Source organism: Triturus cristatus, chromosome 2_1 (assembly GCF_964204655.1).
Source record: "Triturus cristatus chromosome 2_1, aTriCri1.1, whole genome shotgun sequence".
Lineage (NCBI taxonomy): Eukaryota > Metazoa > Chordata > Amphibia > Caudata > Salamandridae > Triturus > Triturus cristatus.
Window position 1 is genome coordinate 16,245,551 of NC_140581.1, and position 13,162 is coordinate 16,258,712.

At 50.1% G+C, this 13,162-nt stretch overlaps 1 protein-coding gene across 7 annotated transcripts in view; it reads right to left on the bottom strand.

The window, feature by feature from the left end:
- The window catches only part of TLN1 (talin 1), an 880,838-nt gene that overhangs the window by 394,092 nt on the left and 473,584 nt on the right, over positions 1-13,162 (bottom strand). For all 7 annotated transcript variants that reach the window (XM_085627686.1, XM_085627681.1, XM_085627685.1 and 4 more), the window contains 2 exons: positions 5,199-5,318; positions 4,399-4,596 (listed from right to left, as the gene is read on the bottom strand). In XM_085627686.1, the coding sequence (XP_085483812.1) occupies positions 4,399-4,596; positions 5,199-5,318 (318 nt within the window). The remainder of the gene's footprint in view (positions 1-4,398; positions 4,597-5,198; positions 5,319-13,162) is intronic.

Below are 13,162 nucleotides of genomic sequence, written 5' to 3' on the forward strand. Positions count from 1 at the left end.
GGTATGCTCAGACGTGAGTCCCTTGCTCACTTTGCCACTGGATTCAAGCAAGCCTGGCTGAAGACGGCTGAAATGCCAGAAACCGGTCCTAGGAAGCTTGTTTCCGGTCCAGGGAAGGCATGGCCTGGGAGTTCGGGCTGGACTGTTCCCATGAGGCACAGGGTCAGACTGATTTGCATATGGCCATGTCTGAACTGGGGTGGCAGAGTGGGCTAAAGAACGGTGATGGATCAAACCCAGATCTGTTGACTGGGTGTGAGTGTTTGATTGGTTCTGATGCTCCGTCCATCACCACCCTCTTTTGTACCGCTTTGTTCGCCATAAGTTGGCAGGGTATGCTCAGACGTGAGTCCCTTGCTCACTTTGCCACTGGATTCAAGCAAGCCTGGCTGAAGACGGCTGAAATGCCAGAAACCGGTCCTAGGAAGCTTGTTTCCGGTCCAGGGAAGGCATGGCCTGGCAGTTCGGGCTGGACTGTTCCCATGAGGCACAGGGTCAGACTGATTTGCATATGGCCATGTCTGAACTGGGGTGGCAGGGTGGGCTAAAGAACGGTGATGGATCAAACCCAGATCTGTTGACTGGGTGTGAGTGTTTGATTGGTTCTGATGCTCCGTCCATCACCACCCTCTTTTGTACCGCTTTGTTCGCCATAAGTTGGCAGGGTATGCTCAGACGTGAGTCCCTTGCTCACTTTGCCACTGGATTCAAGCAAGCCTGGCTGAAGACGGCTGAAATGCCAGAAACCGGTCCTAGGAAGCTTGTTTCCGGTCCCGGGAAGGCATGGCCTGGCAGTTCGGGCTGGACTGTTCCCATGAGGCACAGGGTCAGACTGATTTGCATATGGCCATGTCTGAACTGGGGTGGCAGAGTGGGCTAAAGAACGGTGATGGATCAAACCCAGATCTGTTGACTGGGTGTGAGTGTTTGATTGGTTCTGATGCTCCGTCCATCACCACCCTCTTTTGTACCGCTTTGTTCGCCATAAGTTGGCAGGGTATGCTCAGACGTGAGTCCCTTGCTCACTTTGCCACTGGATTCAAGCAAGCCTGGCTGAAGACGGCTGAAATGCCAGAAACCGGTCCTAGGAAGCTTGTTTCCGGTCCAGGGAAGGCATGGCCTGGCAGTTCGGGCTGGACTGTTCCCATGAGGCACAGGGTCAGACTGATTTGCATATGGCCATGTCTGAACTGGGGTGGCAGAGTGGGCTAAAGAACGGTGATGGATCAAACCCAGATCTGTTGACTGGGTGTGAGTGTTTGATTGGTTCTGATGCTCCGTCCATCACCACCCTCTTTTGTACCGAGTACATGGAGAAGGCATCTAAAAACCTTGAGGCAAGCCAGGCCTTACAGAAAGCTTGGCATGACCAAAAGGCTGTCTTGGTTGAGTTTCAGCCAGGACAGAAGGTATGGGTGTTGGAGCCAGTGGCCCCAGCAGCACTCCAAGACAAATGGTCTGGACCCCATACAATCCTGGAAAAGAAGGGAGAGGTTACCTACTTGGTGGACCTAGGCACTCCCAGGAGTCCCCACAGGGTACTCCATGTTAACAGGTTAAAAGCATATGTTGACAGGGCAGACATGGGCTTGCTCATGGCTACAGATGAGGGACAGGAGGAAGAGAGTGACCCTCTCCCAGACCTGCTGTCTCAGAACCCTGAAGATGGTTCAGTTGAAGGAGTGACCCTTGGAGGCAACTTCACTGAGCATCAGCAAAATGAATGTAGACCAGTTCTACAATCATTTCAGCATATGTTCTCACTGATACCTAGTCAAACTGACTGGTGTACCCATGTGGTGGACACCGGTGACAGTCTTCCTGTGAAGAACAAACTTCACAGACAACCTGACCATGTCAGGGACAGTATAAAGGCTGAGGTACACAAAATGCTGGAACTGGGTGTCATTGAGCCCTCAGAGAGCCCCTGGGCTAGCCCAGTGGTCCTGGTCCCCAAACCTCACACCAAAGATGGCAAGAGAGAGATGAGGTTCTGTGTGGATTACAGAGGACTCAATGCTGTCACTAGGACAGACGCACATCCTATTCCAAGGGCAGATGAGCTCATAGATAAACTGGCTTCTGCTAAGTTTTTGAGCACATTTGATTTGACAGCTGGCTATTGGCAAATCAGATTAGCTGAGGAGTCTAAGGCCAAAACAGCATTCTCAACCCCAGGTGGGCATTATCAATTTTTGGTGATGCCCTTTGGTCTGAAGAATGCACCTGCCACCTTCCAAAGGTTGGTGAATCAAGTCCTTACTGGGTTGGATGACTTTTGCGCAGCATATCTTGATGACATTGCTGTCTTTAGCTCCACCTGGGAGGATCACCTGATCCACCTGAAGAAGGTACTTGAGGCTCTGCAAAAGGCAGGCCTCACTATCAAGGCTACTAAGTGCCAGATAGGGCAGAGTAAGGTTGTGTACTTGGGCCACCTTGTAGGTGGAGGCCAAGTTCAACCACTGGAGTGTAAGATACAATCCATCAAGGACTGGTCTCCTCCAACCACCCAGACTCAAGTTCGAGCTTTCTTGGGCTTGACTGGGTACTACAGGAAGTTTGTTAAGAACTATGGGTCCATTGTGACTCCTCTTAATGATCTGACATCCAAAAAGATGCCCAAAAAGGTTCAGTGGACAGTAAGCTGTCAAAAGGCATTTGATGACCTGAAGAAGGCCATGTGCTCTGCACCTATCCTGAAAAGTCCTGACTACTCCAAAGAGTTTATTGTCCAAACAGATGCTTCTGAGTTGGGTGTGGAGCTGTGCAGTCACAACTTAATGTAGATGGTCAAGACCAACCCATTGCTTTTATTAGCAGAAGGTTGACCCCCAGAGAGAAGAATTGGTCAGCTATTGAGAGGGAGGCCTTTGCTGTGGTGTGGGCCCTGAAGAAGCTGAGGCCATACTTGTTTGGCACTCACTTCAAGATTCAGACCGACCATAAGCCCCTCTTGTGGCTAAATCAGATGAAGGGTGAAAACCCCAAACTGCTTAGGTGGTCCATTTCCCTACAGGGGATGGACTTTACAGTGGAGCACCGGCCAGGTACTGACCATGGGAATGCAGATGGTCTCTCCAGGTACTTCCACTTAGGACATGAAGACGAGACTGGTCAAGGCTAGTTTAATGTCCCTGCGTTTGGGGGGGGGGGGTTGTGTAGGAGAGTAGGGTCTGCTATCCTATGGTCACCCCAAATTTTTGCTTTTTGCTTCACTGGTTTTTGACATATTGAGGCTGTGGGCCTGCCAATCAGACCCCCAGCCTGCTGTTCTCTCTACTAAATTTACACTATACACCCTAGGTGCATAACCAATTGGAAGTGGATCACCCTGTGAGCCCCTGTACCAGTGTACACTAGGTACCCAGGGCATTGGTGTATCTAAGGCCTACCAGGGGCTGAAGCATGTATTGTGCCACCCCTGGCCTGGCCTAACAAATTTGACACAACTGGCTGATCACTCAGCTGGGGTAAGCTCGTGTAACCACCTCTTACTTAGGTGTAGTATAATTATACCTAACCTTAAATGGGACACATGTTAACCTATAAGTCACTCCTATGGCAGGCCTCAACAATCCTGAAGGCAGAGTGCTTGGTTCCATGTGAGATGGTGCTCTGGCATGAGCTGAGCCTGTCTGCAGCTTTCGGAACCATGTCCTTATAGCTGTTCTATGATATAGCCTACCATATACTCTTAAAGTGCCTTATAATCTTAAACGACTCGAGGTGATTCTGAATCTGTGGCCCTTAGTGATCTTCATTGGCTCCCTCGAGCTCAGAGAATCCAGTTTAAATCACTATGTGTTATTTTTAAGGCCTTTCATGGACCTTTGCCATTGCAGAGAAGGTTTGCCTGGTAACGCTCTATCACGTAATCTTCGTTGTTCCACTGCTCACCTGGTTTGCACCGCCAGAATAAGAACCTCTAGGTTTGGGGGGAGCCTTCAGCTGGGCGGCTGCCCCTCTGTGGAATAATCTCCCGCCCGATAGCAGACAAATAGAAGAATACCTTCAGTTTAGGAAAAAAATTAAAACTGATCTTTTCCCTAGGAGGCGGTGCAGGTTATTCATCTGGTGGGTAAATAAGTGCATGTAGAGGAATCACGGTCAGTCCGCGCCAGGATACCCGTGGGGTGATAGAGGAAATGAGGAACTAAAGGAACAAATATTCACTTTACAAGATGCAGGAGACCAAGAGTTATTAAACAGCTTCCCATTAAGTTCTAACCATTCACACGTTGGCATATTGATTACATTGGAATATAGACTGCATACACATACAAGGAAGGTGTGGTCCGTACTCAGGAACACGCATATTGAGGATATCACTCAAAATCAATCAAAGCAATCAAGCTATTCAGACAGCAGTCTGTGTGGCGTCCACTCCATACTTACTGAGGACTGGCCGGCCATCTCAACCCCTGCCTGAAGAAACTCGTTGAAATCTTGTCCGTATTTCCCAGAGGCTTTGGCCAGGTCTTGTGGCGTTCCACGGGAGGCCTGCACCAGTTCATTGGCTGACTGGTTCAAACCAGCCGCGGCCTGGTTTAGCTGGCCTTGGGCCTCTTGGAAGTTCTTGGTGCTAGGTGGAAACTAAATGGGAAAGCAAAGGAACAACATCACTTAGGACAGCTGCAGCCACAGGAGCACACGCTTCTGTTTGACAAAACAGGACTGTGTTCCAGCTAAAGTCCACAACCATGAGGCAAACGCATACCGGTTCCTGTGGAAGCATCCCAGCTATTGCAAACAATAAAGAAAAAACAAAACACAATGTGCGGACAAGGTACTCCTGGTCTACAAATGCCAACGCCCCTTCAGATAAAAGAATGTTTTAGAACATCATAAAAGAGACAGGACAACATTAACACATTAGGTCTCAATGCCACTCTTCCTATACAAAAAGGTATCGAAGAATCATCCAAAGAATAGGTTTATTACATCTTTCAACTCATTTCCAAATATTAAACAACTGACAGTTCTATACTATCAAAATAAGCCAAACATGAACCACCACCATTAACAGCTGCACCTCCCTTACAACATACACACTCTTCTCACAACTCTCTAGCCATGACAAGTCCACACAGCAATCAACATCAGCCAACGGACAGAACAAAAACGAAATTCCCATGTACAGAAACAGCAACAGGCAACTCCTCAGTAAGGCCGACAAAAAGGAGAGTGCGACTCACTGAATCTGCAAGCAGCCTCTTGCTTGCATCGGCAACAGTTCGTATTGCGGCATCGACATCTCGCTGACCTGGGAGGCAGTTCACACACCGGTTCAGAGCCTGAGACACCGCTTTGCCAACCTGAAGAGAAGAAGCACTGCTAATTAGAGGACAGAGAGTTACAAACCTGCAGAGGTCACTGTGGCTGGGGCGACGTTTGTCAGTAAAAGCGCAGGCATGGTGAACCCAAATCGCAGGTTAGATTACATACTGAGAGAGTTCCTTTCCTGTAACACTGGTTGTCCTTTGTGTACCTTTATCACATTCATGAACCGCATGACCACAACAAACATCGTTTGATGAACACTTCATCACCTGCACAATGCAACCCATTTTCTTGGGATCCCAGAGAGTCGGTCATTACTGAGTAGTACCCAGGGTCGACGCCATCTGAGACCCAGGAATAAGTTCGATTCCACCCTGACTGTCAATTCAGGGCCAGTAATTAACACAGTTATCCAGGTGAGAGTAATTGCTCACAACTAGTTAACTGGGTTAATTACTAACCTACTGGGTTGATAGGGTGGGAAGGTACTTCAGACTTTCTAGTTCCCTCAGTGCAGGACCCCTCCTCAGCCCCTTTGGCACTGGTACCTTCACACAGGGACCCTCCTTCTCCAGGTCCCACTAATTCCCAGACTTACTGGAATTCAAAACGTTGCTTTTCATGAAACAAGATGAAAGTGTTTCAATGGAAGGAGTTCAAAACCCAGAAGCAGAAGGAGGAAAATGCAAAAGAATGAGGGCCGAAAGGATGAGAATGAGAAAGCTTTGCTACTTCCCTGAAGTGATGAGATGGAGAGGAAGGCGAAGTTACTGCCGTGTCACGGTCACTTCTGCTCCAGGTCACTTCTGCTCCAGTGTTCGGATGGCAGACCCAAGCAGCCGGCTGCAGCTGCTGACAACAGCGCCTCAAACAGCTGTAACAGCACAGACACGCGCCCCAAACAGAGAGGCAATGGCACCGATCACCAAGTTCATCGGGGCAAGGAGGCTACTCTCTTCTAATAAGATTGGATGCTTCGGTGGGACGATCAAAGTCACATTAAGCAGGACTGACTGGAATCCCCCAAAATACTCAGCTTGCAGTTCCAAAACAGATGAGGGGCACCCCCGTGTCCCTCAGGAAGAGGATACCCAAACAGACTAGTATCTTGACACTGCCTCTGCAGCTGTGCAGAGGGACACTGACCCCCAGACTGAAGGGACCAGTAGACCAGAGCAAGGATCAGAGTAATCAGCCCTGAAAGAATCCTCAGCAGATGTACATGTCAGGCCAGAAAGAGCAGCAGGGCCAGTGCTGGTGCAGGGCGGACACCAAACAGAGGCACAACCTCTGCATGGTCTGGGAGTGAGTTGGAGCCCCCCATGGATGGGGCATGAGGGATGAACTCTGCATGGTCTGTGAGTGAGGGAGACCCCCCTTCCCCCCATGGATGGGGCATGAGGGATGATCTCTGCATGGTCTGGGAGTGAGGGAGAGCCCCCCTCCCCCCATGGATGGGGAATGAGGGATGAACTCTGCATGGTCTGGGAGTGAGGGAGACCCCCCTGCCCCCATGGGGGGGGGCATAAGGGATGATCTCTGCATGGTCTGAGAGTGAGGGAGAGCCCCTCCTCCCCCCAAGGATGGGGCATGAGGGATGATCTCTGCATGGTCTATGGTCTAGCCACTCAGTTAACCAAACACCCACTTAACAGCCACTCAGTCACCCATACATCCACTTGCACACCCAATCCCTCACCCATAAAGCCACCCACACACCCACTCACACCAATGCAGCCACTAACACACCCACTCACACAGTCATGCAGCCACTCACATAATACATGTTAGAAATAGTATCACTCATAAGTGGTAAACAAAGCATAACAATTTAACTTCTGTGGTATATATGTTTAACACTCAAACATGTAGACAAAACAATAACTGGATGATGCCATAAGTGATGTCATTTAAGATGTGTGAGAAAGTGCCCTCTTTCTTGCATGGTGTGCCCCCACCATGCAACATGGTGCTGGGACTTTGTCATTACAAACTCCACAGCACCATAATGGCTACACTGAAGACTGGGATGTTTGGCATCAAATTTCTCAGTACATTAAACCCACTCTGATGCCAGTGTGGGATTTAATGTAAAATGCACAAAAGAGGGCATCTTAGAGATGCCCCCTGAAACTCGACCAACTCCCAGTGACCTGACTGAGTGGCTGCACAGGCTGCCACCACCAGACATGTTTCTGGACCCCTGGGTCGAGAGCCAGCTGCTCTCTGGGGCCTGAAACAATGCACATCCTGGGACGAGGTGCCAAGCCTCCTCCCCCAGGATGGGCAGGGTTCACGGAGGAGAAGCTTCAAAGGCTTGCCGCCTTTGTGAGCCTCTCCAGACCATTTGCTGCTTTCAGCAACTGGTCCCCACTGGTTCTACCCCCCACCTCAAGCAGGAGAACCGGCGAGGAAGAGAGGTGTGCCCACGTCTGCCAAATCCACCCATCAGGTGGGGGAGGCGAGGAGAACCACAACCTCGAGTCCCCGCCATCTTGAGGATGGGGGGACCCAGCCAACCAGGGACAGGCTCCTGCCCCCCTCCGACTGGAGAGTGGCAGAATAGGGGGTGTACCTGCCCCAGGGAAGGGACCCATTGGTCCCTGCCCTTTACCTACCTGTAACGCCACTAAATCTAGTATTTAGGGGGCACCCTGTACCTTGCTTCCTCAGATCCAAACAAGAAAGAAAATAAGAAGGACTGAAGAGCCGTGCAGAGCTAACAAGAGGACGATGCCCACTGACTTGGCCTCAGCCCTACCGGCCTGTCTCCCCTTCGAACCTGCTCCTGCGAAATCCTGGTGTGCAACCTCAAGAAACCTGAAGGACCGGTCTGCCTTCACTTCTACAGACTGCATCTCCCGTGAACACCGGATTTGTTCAAACTACAGCTTCTGGCACCAGCCAGAGACCACAAATCCAGCCCACTCTGCACCCGCCGATCCCGAGCGGAAAAACACCACGAGGAGGTCCCCTCGGCAATCCTGACCCGAGATCCGGCGACCCCTGACATGCCTCAAACCTCCAGACGACGCCTGCAGCCCCAATCCAGAAGACCCCCCCCTACCGCGAGAAGAGCGGGTAATAAAATCCGACGTCTCTAGGCACCCCTGCACCAGACACTCAGCCTGCAAGGGCAGTGTGTGTATGTCAAGGTACAGGGCCTCTAAAGGTGGCACATTAAGTGCTGAAGCCCATAGGGGCCTTCCCTGGTCACAAGGCCCTGGGTACCTAGTGTACCATTTACAAGGGGCTGACATGTGGCCAGGGTTTGCCAATTTGGGTTTAGGTTTCAGCACAGGTTTTAGGGAAGGAACATAGGCCCTGGGCACCTGATTGGCAGGAGTCCTGGGCACACTCAGTCAAAGTACATTCAGCAATTCAGCGAAAGTGGGGGCATACCATGCAAGAAAGATGGCACTTTCTCACAGAGGTCATAAGCAGTGCATTGCTGGGGCACAAATTATAGTTATCTGAGATATCTATAAGTGCTGAATTTCTATGGTTTTGTGTGTGTAAAACCTGAGCCTAACTTTAACGTCTCTGTAACCTTTTAGCGTTTTTTTCAGTGAATTTCAAAGGATTGTTACATTGGATTTCCCAACTATAACATCTGTGTACCTTTGTCATTTTGGGGGAATTTATAAGATTATTTTTTTATTTTATTTCCTAACTACCATGCCCCTGTAACCTTTGTATTTTTAGGTGAATCTCTAAGGTTTTTTAAATTTGATTTCCAACCTGTAACCTTAGATGATGCTTGTAAGAATGGCTGTATGGATCTCTGAGTGGGTGTGTCAGTGGTTTTGAGGGCGTCAGTGGATGTGTGTGACTGTATGGGTATGTGAGTGTCTGTGAGTGGATGTGAGAAGGACTGTGTGGGTGTGTGTGATTGTATGAGTTGGTATGTGCGCATATTTTTATATATCCCGGTGATCAGGTTGGACTTGAATAATGAACATTATAGGCAACTCACACTTTCCTGAAGGCAGTGGAGCCCAAAGTACATAACACCATCAGTTAAATATGTGTGGATATTGTGTGCCGGCAGGTGGCGTTGTTCGGCTTCGGCATCACCCGCACTGAAAGGGAGGTCCACGACACCTATACAGGTGAGCTGGTGCCAGTTTCTTTTCACAACTTTCCACGCCATAAGGGAGGAGCGATAAACACTGACCACTGGTGAGGAAAATTAAGACCCTGAAACGGATCAGCCCTGTCCCTAGAAATCCTTTTTGAGAGCGGGGAGGATGGGTGAGTCGGTAAGGAATCTGCAGCTAGGTATAGTCTCTACCAGATAAGGCATTACAGAAGGTAATTAACTTTTTCATCTGATTGAGACTTCTAGCCACAGATTTCTTACCTTTGAATACAAACCCAAGCAATACCATCCCCGTAGGTGGGTCTGCAGACTAATTTCACAAGTAAGCCCTGAAGGACCGAACTGGCGACGTGCCCATTCCTACAAACCTGACTGGCCAGACAGTAATGAATATGCTACTTACCAGTATGCATCTGTTCTTGGCATGTAGGGCTGCTGACATTCATATCTGTGCATAGATCGCCGCCTAGTGTTGGGTCCGGATGTTTGCACGTTGTTGTCCTGGAAGAGTCTTCGAAGTATCCTTGGATAGGTGACTCCTCCCCTGGACTACAGTGCGCATGGGCATCCTCTCCATCCTCAGATTGTTTTTCGCCATTGTGGCAGTGATGGAGTAGATACAGAAAGTGATGACCATGCTTGCAATAATTCTGAGAGCTGCAGCTGCGACAGGCGCCGGGGAGGAGGGAGGGCGATATGAATGTCAGCAGCCCTACATGCCAAGAACAGATGCATACTGGTAAGTAGCATATTCAGTTCGAGGCATGTGGGCTGCTGAATTCATATCTGTGCATAGAATACATAGCAGTGCCCTCTATTGGCGGCGGCTACCCGTGCCAGCTGCAGCGGTCTGAAAAAGTGTTTTGAGAACAGCCTGTCCTACAGCTGCCTGCTGTTTTGACTGCACATCTACGCAATAGTGTTTTGTAAATGTGTGTGTAGTGGACCATGTGGCTGCTCTGCATATATCATGCAGGGGAATATTTCCTAGGAAGGCCATGGAAGCCCCCAACTTGCGTGTTGAGTGGGCTCGTGGTGGAATAGTTAATGTGCGTTTTGCCTTTTGATAACAGATTTGAATACACTTAACTATCCATCTGGCTATCCCTGCTTTGGAGATGGCGTTACCTTTGTGGTGTGGGGCAAAGGCAACGAACAGTTGTTTTGTCTTCCTGAAGGGTTTAGTCCTGTCGATGTAGTACATGAGGGCCCTCCGTACATCTAGTGTATGTAATGCCCTCTCTGCAACAGTTTGTGGGTTTTGGAAGAAAACGGGCAGTTCAATAGTCTGGTTCATGTGGAACTGCGATATTACCTTGGGCATGAATTTGGGGTTGGTACGTAGTACGACCCTGTTGGCGTGAACCTGAATAAATGGCTCTTGAACGGTTAGTGCCTGGAGTTCACTAACTCTTCTTAGGGAAGTGATCGCTACCAGGAAGGCTACTTTCCAGGTAAGGAATTGAATCTCGCATGAGTGTAGAGGTTCAAAGGGTGGACCCATCAGGCGTGTGAGGACCAAGTTGAGGTTCCACATTGGAGCCGGTGGGTGACTAGGTGGAATGACTCGTTTGAGTCCTTCCAAGAATGCTTTGATGGCAGGCACTCTGAAGAGAGAGAGGTGCTGCCTGGTTTGCAGATAGGCTGATATTGCGGTCAAATGGACACGTATAGAGGTGTACGCCAGATTGCATCGGTATAGGTGTAAGAGGTAACATATGATGTTGTGGATGGATGCGTCCAGCGGGTTAATGTCATTATTACCGCAATAAATGACGAACCGTTTCCATTTGGCTGCATAGCAAGCTCTTGTAGTGGGTCTCCTGGCCTCCTTGATGATGTCCATACAGTCAGGTGGCAGATTGAGATAGCCAAACTCTAGGACTTCAGGAGCCAGATCGCCAGGTTCAGCTGTTGCGGATCTGGGTGCTGAACCTCTCCATGGTTCTGCGTCAAATGCGCGGGTTTGATCCGCAGCCTTTGATGCGGTACCACGGAAAGTTCGAGGAAGGTGGTGTACCACGGCTGGCGTGCCCACGTGGGAGCAACTAGGACGAGTGTCAGGGAGTGTTGTCGGAGTTTGCGAGCCACCAGCGGTATCAACGGTGCTGGGGGAAAAGCGTACGCAAATCTGCCGGACCAGTTCATCCATATCGCATTGCCCTGCGACTGCGGGTGTGGGAATCTGGCGGCGAAGCTTTGGCATTTTGCGTTTTCGCTTGTCGCGAATAGGTCTATTTCTGGGTGACCCCACTGCTGGAAGTACGGTTGGAGTACCGATGGGTGTAACTCCCACTCGTGCATCTGGTGGCTGTGTCTGCTGAGCAGATCCGCCATCTGGTTGTCCTTGCCGGGGAGGTGTTCCGCCATGAGGAACATGTTCCTCTGAATGGCCCACTTCCACATGCTCTGAGCCAGATGAGACAACTGTGGAGAGTGTGTCCCCCCCTGCTTCTGTATGTAGTACATTGCGGTCATGTTGTCCGTCCGGATCAACACGACCTTGTTGCACAGATGTACTTTGAAAGCCTTCATGGCCAGGAAGATTGCCATCAGTTCCAGAAGGTTGATGTGCATCTTCTTCTGTTGTGTCGTCCATAGTCCCTGCACTGTGTAGTGGAGTACATGAGCTCCCCATCCCTGGAGAGACGCGTCCGCTGTCAGTACTATTTGTGGAACAGGCTCTTGGAACGGTCGGCCCTTGCAAAGGTTTTGTGGATTCCACCAATGCAGAGAGTTGTATGCCCGACCGCTCACCAACACTAGGTCTTTCAACTGTCCTTGAGCCTGATTCCACTGACGTGCTAGGCACTCCTGAAGTGGGCGCATATGTAATCTCGCGTGCGGGACTATGAAGATGCAGGAGGCCATCATGCCTATCAACTGCATAAACACTCGCGCTGGAAGCGAGTGGTTGGGTCTGAACTTGGAGATCAGCGCTTGTATGCCGGTGATCCTCACTAAATTCGGCTGAGCTGTGGCCGCCAGAGTGTCTATAGTCGCACCTAGGTACTGTTGTACGTGTGCGGGCTGGAGATGAGACTTTGGGTAATTTAGTGAGAATCCCAGACTGTGAAGAAGGTGAATGGTACGGGACACGTGGCTTGCACATTGCTGGGCTGATCTCGCTTGAACGAGCCAGTCGTCTAGGTAGGGGTAGACGTGTATGTGCTGTCTCCGTAAATGTGCCGCCACCGTAGCTAGGCACTTTGTGAAAACCCTGGGCGCTGTTGTCACGCCGAAGGGAAGGACTTTGAACTGATAGTGCTGCCCCTGAACAGTGAACCTGAGGTATTTTTTGTGTGAGGGGTGGATGGGTATGTGAAAATACGCATCCTTGAGGTCCAGTGATGCTAGGAAGTCTCCCTGCTGGAGAAGCGGAAGGACTTGCTGTAGAGTGAGCATGTGAAAGTGCTCCGAAAGAATGTACTGGTTCAGGGGTCTCAGGTCTAATATAGGCCTGAGCGACCCGTCCTTTTTTGGAATTAAGAAGTAGAGGGAGTAAACCCCCGTGCCCCGCTTGTGGACGGGTACGACCTCGATAGCGCCTTTTAGAAGCATACTTTCTACCTCTTGCTGTAAGAGCGTCAAGTGCTCTGAGGACATAGGACGGTTTCTTGGTGGTATTGTGGGTGGAGTGGAAGTTAACTCCAGACAGTAACCGTATTTTATAATATCTTTGACCCACCTGTCCGTGGTGATGGAGTTCCACGTGGACAGGAACCGTTGTAGCCTTCCCCCGACAGGTGTTATGTGGTCGGGAGGAAGGGAGAGGGC